Source organism: Gavialis gangeticus, unplaced genomic scaffold, assembly GCF_001723915.1.
Source record: "Gavialis gangeticus isolate Ggan-Ray unplaced genomic scaffold, GavGan_comp1, whole genome shotgun sequence".
Taxonomy (NCBI): domain Eukaryota; kingdom Metazoa; phylum Chordata; order Crocodylia; family Gavialidae; genus Gavialis; species Gavialis gangeticus.
Genome location: NW_017729022.1, coordinates 27,700,971 through 27,708,639, shown reverse-complemented (window position 1 = coordinate 27,708,639; position 7,669 = coordinate 27,700,971). Strand labels below are relative to the sequence as shown.

Sequence of the window (7,669 nt, the reverse complement as noted above, 5' to 3'; positions counted from 1 at the left end):
TCAATGCCTGATGTACTTCAGCTACTGTAGATGAATAACCTGTGTTATACGGTGTCCTCTGTTTTACTGTGTAATTTATAAAACTTTGTCTCTGCCCCATCTCATAAACAGTTCCCTCACCAGCCTGTGAATGCTGCAGTTCATTATGTGTAAAACTCAGTGCAATGACAAGATTTTTTATCTTTCATTCTCTGATTGAGAACTCTCCTACAGTTGCTAATTTCTCCATAGAAGGTCAAATGGAACCAGATCAGCAGCTAAGTCAAAGGATCACTGGGTACAGTAACAGTGGTGGCAGAGGAAGCAATGTCTTTATATTCAGTGTTTATGCAAACCTATTACAATGGCCCAATCCTACAGTACAGTTTAGAGCATCCTGAAGATTGTTTTAACTTGTAGCAGCTACCAACAGAAACTTCAGCCTCAGCCAGGATCTTCAGCTGCTACTGTTAGTGCCCTTGTACAGCTCCTTATGAGTTCTCTGTACTGAGAGAAACTCCAAACACTGAATCCAATGACTCTTAAGTCACCTCAAAGAGCAAGCAATGAGATTTGTCCCAATATCAAGGCCTAAGCTTCAACTAGAAGGTAGGGATATTTCAGACTAAAATAGTAAGATTCAGTCAAATCCTGTCTAATTTAATTGAAATGATGATAAATATTTGTATTTAAGATTAACTGAAATCCCATCCCTGTTTGTGTAGAAACTAGCTTTCATCTCCATTATTCAATCAAGCTTAGCTCCAAAATGTGGGCTACTAAAACTTTGTGGAGGAATTGGGCAATTTAAATTAAAGTACCTTTCAAACACATACTCACTGGGTATAAGGGGAGTTGGTCCCACTAATCCTTAGAATACAAGTGACCTTGGCTGTGTCTACACAAGATGCTGATTGCGCAGTAGTCCGTGACTACTCCACAGTAGCGTTGTATGGCAGGAGGAATGATGCAACGCTACTGCACAGTAGTCATGAGCTACTGCGCGGACAGCATCACGAAAAAGCCATTCCTCGGCACGACTGCACATAACGACTGCACAGTCAGCATCTTGTGTAGACACAGCCCTTGAGTAAGAATTTCTGCTGTGTGGCCTCTCTAGGGGCCTCTGTCCTACGTCACCAAAGCCGCAGAATTTCTGTAGCTTCATGAATGGAAAAATCAATTATTTGCAGTCATTTGTTTGAGTTTTTAAATAAATTTGCTGTAATTTCATCTGAGACCCCTTTGAGCTTGTTTTCTAGGAATACTCTTATGAAAAAATGTTGCAGGGAATTAAAAAGGGAATTTGAATGGAATGTTACAGACTTTTCGGTTTTATTATGACCAGTTTGCTGATGTAAAGCAAGTTCTGCTGTGTCTACATGACGCTGAAATCAGTCCATAGACTATGGTGCTGACATGCTCCCAACTCAAAGCACCTGCATGGCATTATTTAGGGCAACTACTTTACCCACTGGCCTTTTTGTAGGTTTCCTGTTTCCTGTTCAGTGGTAGCTGATGTGCGTATATGCCTGTACATAAAACACTTCGCCATATGTTAGTCTTCCTATGGTTTAGCACTTACAAATGCCTCTTCCTCTTTTTCAGTAGGACCAAAGAGTTTTTCATTCATGTTTTCCATGTGCTACCAAGCAGAAGGTAGTGAAGTCCTTGTATAACTGGCTTCACAGAAGCTAAAGCTGAATTTTAAAAAGTGTATTACTGTAACAATAATTAGAAGCCGTGTTGTAGCAAATATTGTCAAGGAGGCCTGTTGTGTCATTCTGCTATTTCTGTGTTAACTTTTAGTTTTCTGCTTTTTTGAGTCTAGTATCCAATGAAGTTTAAATATTATAACCCTTCCATTTTCCCAGGATCAGCATACGGGCTTTCACCCAACTCTTTAGTGAAGACCTAAAGGAATTCTCCGAACCGCTCTTTTCAGATACCTTTTTCTCTTTACCAATCACTACAGAATCAGGTTAGTTTCTCTCTCATTCTCTCCTTGCTGTACCAGGCACGTGGATATCGTATCCATTGGTGTTAGAATGGACAGTGCTAAGTCTGGGGTGGAGGACTTTGTTGAAGTGCATTTCTTTGGCATTAATGGCACCCCCAGTTAACAACTAGTACAAAGAGCTGTTGGTCAAACTATAGCTTGACCCTTCTGCTTTCATCTATGATTTTTTCCTTCTGAAATACAAAACTCCCTATTGTAGGCACTAACTTGAAATTGGTAGGACCAAGGGGTGAATTAATTGCATGGCACCTATTTACATAAAAATAATAGAGCTAGAACCTCTGGTCTGCTCTCTGCCATTCAAGTAACAAAAACGTAACAAAATTTGGCCAGAAATGGCTAACAGAACTTTCCCTTTGTGGAGGGGATCAAGAAATCTCAGGGAAGGGCATGTAGCAGGCAGATGTATCAAAACTCTGCTGACCTTTTACCGATTTAAGACTATATGGTATCTGTATGGTATTAACAGAAGATAGACCTGATCGTCACAACTCTAATCTATGTGAGGGCCTTGCAGTGCAGAATCAGGAGACTTACTCTCTTTGGGTCCTCTTCTCTGATGATGGGAAAATGGGACCTTAAATTATAAACTTTCTGGGCAAATATTTTTGAAATAAAATTCATTTTTACAACCTGAAAAAACAGCCAGGCTGTGACCCTTGACTGCAGCAATACAAACAATACATGACACTATAGCACCTCCAGTATGCTCTCCAAACATTGACTAAGACTTAAGCAGCATTAATCCAGCCAAGAGTTACTTTTTGGATGTGAAAATGAATTGGACTTTGTTGCCCAGTGAAACCAGTGTCAGAGAATGCTGCAGAGTATGGCTAGAGCAATAGACTACGGTAGACTCAATTTCAAACTCCAACGAACCATTGAAGCTTGATGAGTTCTGAGGAGAATAAAGGGATATGCAGTTGTTCAGTAAAGTAAATTCCAAGAGTGCTTTAAATGAATAGAAAATCTGGCTGTGTTTCTTTCTCCGTGATTCTATAGAGCCCCCATGGAATGCTTTATTCCCTTCCTGTCTGTTTCTTGCCCACGTAATGTACGGTGCAGGATGTGGAGAAAATAAATAATTAAGGTCGGAGCCTGGTCATTCCAAATGTGCATGCATGCATGTGTGTGCATGTACATGTGTATACATGCGTGTGCCTACACATGCACACTCATACATACACTCTTTAAGTTCCTTTCCATTTGTTTCATTGCCTTTAGTTGATGATGGTGACATTTCATTTGGATACAATGAATTTCTTTGTCTCTTTTAGAGCCTATGTTTGGAGTTGTTGAAGGTGTAAGTGCTGTTTTGTTTCTCATTGTGATGTTAGTGGCTGTGACCGCTTTGTTTGTCTGCAGACATAAAGTTAGGTAAGTAGATTCCATTTTTTTTCCCCTTGTTATTACAAAAGGTCGGATCAGATTTATGCTTGGTTTTTCATCTAAGGCATAGTGAGAAAGATGTTATAAAATTGGATGAAAACATTAAGTTAATTGTATTTGGGAAAGAAAAAGCAAAATAATTCTATTTTGCCAGCATTTGTTCAATATTTCTATTGAAGTATTGAACCAAAAAGGCTTATATTAAGAGCTCCATCTGTATTGTCTGTTATTAATAAATAGAATTTCCATTGATGCTAATAGGATCTACATGATCAAGGAAGGACACAGTATAGCATTTTGTTCATAATAGAGGTGGCTGAAAATTTTTTGGAAAATACAGGTTTTTTTCCAGTTAGTCATGTGGAAATATGTCCATTTCAGCAAAATGTTTGACAGCAAAATTTTGAAGCAATCAATTTAGACTTCATTTTGATTCAAAAGTATCAAAATATTTCATTTTCACAAACTCAGACTGTTTAGATGTGTTGTTTTGTTTCATTCAGTTTAGACATTTGTAATATAAAATGTATTTTTACATGGTGAAGTATTACTTGACATCAAAAATAAACTTACACCATTTTTTAAATTCTTGGAACAAGATGATTCCAAAAATTGATATGGAATAATCTGGTATTTATGCATCAGAAATGTTTTTCAATCTCTATTTCATGGAACATTTTGAAATAGCATTTTTTGTTCTGAATTAGAATGGGGGGGGGGGGTTGTTTGTTTGTTTTTTAAATATCAGTATTTTCCAGGGAGAACAAATCCATTTTCTACCCAGCTCTGGTTCTTATCCAGTACGGAATTATTTTTAGCAGCCTCTTCTATAAATTTAAGTCCAAATTCAATGCAGTTCTTTAAATGCTGCCCATAAGAAACCACATGGATTTGTGATAACATATGCATTTGTATGTATAAACTAATTTACATGAAGTGCAGGTTTTCTGTGTTGCACGCCTTGGTTGTCTAAAAATTCAAATAAGTTATGTTTTCTTGTCATGAACTTTATTCCATAGATCTGTGAATGTTAATATAATCATCCATGTCAAGTAGAATAGATAAATGTTTGTTTCACTTATGAGAGAGATTGAGGGAACTGACTTATAATCAGGGACAGAAAAGCAGTGTGGTCTAGTGGTGCAAACACAGGAATGGATTCCAGAAATTTCCCAAAATCTATTCATGGTGCTGTCACTGATTCTAGCTCTGATCTTCCACATAATGCTATTAGCATTTTTGGAGGTAGGCGCGCCCAAAACCTGAAGTAAATAGGAGCTATAGGCATCCTGCATTCCTGAGAGTTAGATCAGTAACCTGTTTTCCCATCTGTATATGGAGATGAAGATGATACTGACCTCACAGGGTCATTATAAAGATTAATTACCATAGAATGCCCTTCCTAATAAAAGGTTGGGCTCTGTATATTATGGCAAAACCAGGCCAGGGTTTTGAAAGTGATAAATATATACATATATTCATATTTAGGAATAAAGAGATTGCTAGAAAGGTGTACACACACACACACACACACACACACACACACACACACACACACAATATCATATTCACCAAATTAAGATACTTTGGAAACCTCTGCAAGTACATGGATCCATTCTGAAGTAGAAAGCAAAATGGACATGTGTTTTTACCTTTTTCTCTTTGTTTCCTACTGTAAGACAATGTTATTGGCAACTTGCCTCAACATTTCAACATAGCCATACAGCAGAAATGAGAATAACCTCTTTTATCTTGCAGCAGCAGCCATGAAAGACCCACAGCAAGGCCAAGCATTCGCAGGGACAGGCCGTTGTCCGTCCACCTAAACTTGGGGCAAAAAGGGTAACATCACAGTTTTGTTTTTAAGACTTTTTTGACATTATTTTAACATGGAGTGATGGGTGAAATGATCTATCCAGTCACATACTGACAAGGTGTTTATTTTTCTTTTGAAATACTTTCTAGGAGCCGGAAAACTTCCAGGTAAAAGCAAATAAGTATTTATTTAAAACAAAAATCAATTAACTAAATTATATCCTTGTTCCTTCCTGTAGTAATTGTTTTTTTTCTCCTGCCCAATACTTTAGCCCAATAAAAGTAAATCAGTTTGAAGCACACTTCACCAAACTCCAAGCAGACTCCAACTACCTCTTGTCAAAGGAGTATGAGGTAGGAATCAAATCTAGTCAAACCATTTCATTTCTAAAAGGACTGTTTCAGTGCTTCTCTGAGTTAGTGGCCTAACCTTTCCACCCCAAGACCAGCATTCACTGGTTTTATAGGGTGTGCGTAGACAAAACAAGGGACGTGTGCACAACACTTTAAAGTGATTTAAATGATTTTGCACCACTTTAATAGTGTTGGTGTTTGCATGCATTGGTGGCATATTGTGTATTAATTCCAGCACATTTGCTGGTGTAATGCGCCTTAGATAACTTTGGGGTGCAGCAAACTAAAACACCTATGAGGAGTTCTAGTTTGCTGCCCTACAGCTGCAGAGTGAAGCACTGGATTCCATGCGGCTCAGGGCTGTGCAGGCAGCCCATTTAGTCAGCCTGGCAGCAGCCTGGGAAGGCAGGCTCCATTGAAGGGGAAGAAAAAAAATAATTGGTGAGCCTGATCATTTCCCCCACCTCCCCACCCCCCGGAGCTTGCCTGCCTGCATGAGCTGCATAGAGACCTGGTCCTTCCCTCCTCTGCGGCTGCGATGCCCCCTGGGATCACTGGAGCCGGGTGCCTGTGGGTGGGTGCTGTCTGGGGGGGTGCGCTGCTGCTGCCATGGAGGGAAGCACCACCCAGCCCCCCCCATCTCCCCTCCGCAGCCCAGGGACCTTTCTCCCCACTGGCAGCTCACCCTCCCCTCCCCACCGCCGGAGAGGAAGGTAAGACACAAGTGTACGCAACACAGGGGTTTACTTCACCCTAAATTGAAGCAGTGTTTTTAAAAACCCACCACTTCAATTTAGGGCCCCCGTTTCATCTACATATGCCCATACACACAAGAGAAAACAAGCTTGCCAGTTTCACCTGAGCCTTCATTTGTCTTAGCGCCAAAGTTACAGATTCATCTGGCAATTCCAGCTGGCAAGCTTTTGAGGGGCCCAGCATTGAACCAGCAGGGTATGCTGAAGGTCAGGAGAGCTTAGTTGCATTGACAGAGCTGTGTGCCAGAACTTGACTAGTGTTTGCCAGCAGTGTTCCTGGCTCCAGCCAATGCTGTTAGCTGTTTAATTTCAGCTGAATAAAAATAATTTCCTTTCCTTGGCCTTGAATAACCTATGTGGGGTATGTTCTATGCTGTAGCATCCTCTAATTATTTTCACTGCACATTTTATTTTATTTTTTTTACAGGACTTAAAAGATGTGGGTCGAAACCAGTCATGCGACATAGCACTTCTGCCAGAGAACAGAGGGAAAAATCGATACAATAATATATTGCCCTGTAAGTTTTATGTTTGGTTATGTAATATTGCATCAAGCCAGCTATTTTTTTTACTTCTTTTCAACAAGAAGAATGGGATGGAGTGCGTAGCATATCCTTTTTCTCCTTGCCTCATAAAAGATGAACTACCATTGCCAATTCAAGGCTTGGTGCTTTGCTGCATGTGATCTATGACCCAGAATGTTTTTTAGAATAGATCCAATCTCATGCAATTTTGCTTACCAGAGGTGCAATGACTCACGGGCACTCTGGCAATAAAAAGCTCCAGATTTATAGCCATTCAGCTGTATTGTCATGGGTTGATACTAGGAGTAGTAGAAATAACAGTAGATTCCTTTGCCTGTGTGTTTTGTTTTGTATGTTCAGCATCATAAAGCAGGAGGGCTACTTCCACTCTGGTCATTCAGACCCCATCAATTCAACATTTTTCAGTGGCCACAAATAACTTGTGTGATATCAATAGGTGACAGACTCTTCCTTCTGGGTAAATAATGAACCTACAGCAGCACAATGCTCTCAGCACAGCTGTATGTGATAATGCAGAAGCCAGCAGCTTTCACACACAATGTAAAACAAGGATCCTGACAGTCTGTAATGCAAGCATGGGGTTAGCCCTGATGTCTCAGCCAACTCCTGTTTCTGATAATAAGAGTTTGCCCACCTTAGATCTCCTCATCCCTTGCAACTTCAAAGGGCTGTGGTATTAGTCACCTTGATTTCTAGTCCTCAGTTAACATGTAGTTTTGCCTTGTATGTTAGTTGCCAGGTTTTACCCAGATGTGCCTGTATAGGTGGGTGGCAGAGTCCCTTCTATGTGGAGGGGCAGTATTGATTTTTTT

At 39.9% G+C, this 7,669-nt stretch overlaps 1 protein-coding gene across 2 annotated transcripts in view; it reads left to right on the top strand.

Annotated features, from left to right (window-relative positions):
* The window catches only part of PTPRB (protein tyrosine phosphatase, receptor type B), a 111,927-nt gene that overhangs the window by 77,240 nt on the left and 27,018 nt on the right, over positions 1–7,669 (top strand). Inside the window, exons 22-27 of one of the 2 annotated variants that reach the window (XM_019514729.1) lie at positions 1,854–1,960; positions 3,277–3,376; positions 5,150–5,230; positions 5,354–5,371; positions 5,476–5,557; positions 6,740–6,830. In XM_019514729.1, the coding sequence (XP_019370274.1) occupies positions 1,854–1,960; positions 3,277–3,376; positions 5,150–5,230; positions 5,354–5,371; positions 5,476–5,557; positions 6,740–6,830 (479 nt within the window). Of the gene's footprint in view, positions 1–1,853; positions 1,961–3,276; positions 3,377–5,146; positions 5,231–5,353; positions 5,372–5,475; positions 5,558–6,739; positions 6,831–7,669 lie in introns of both variants that reach the window. The other variant, XM_019514728.1, reaches the window with a different exon arrangement.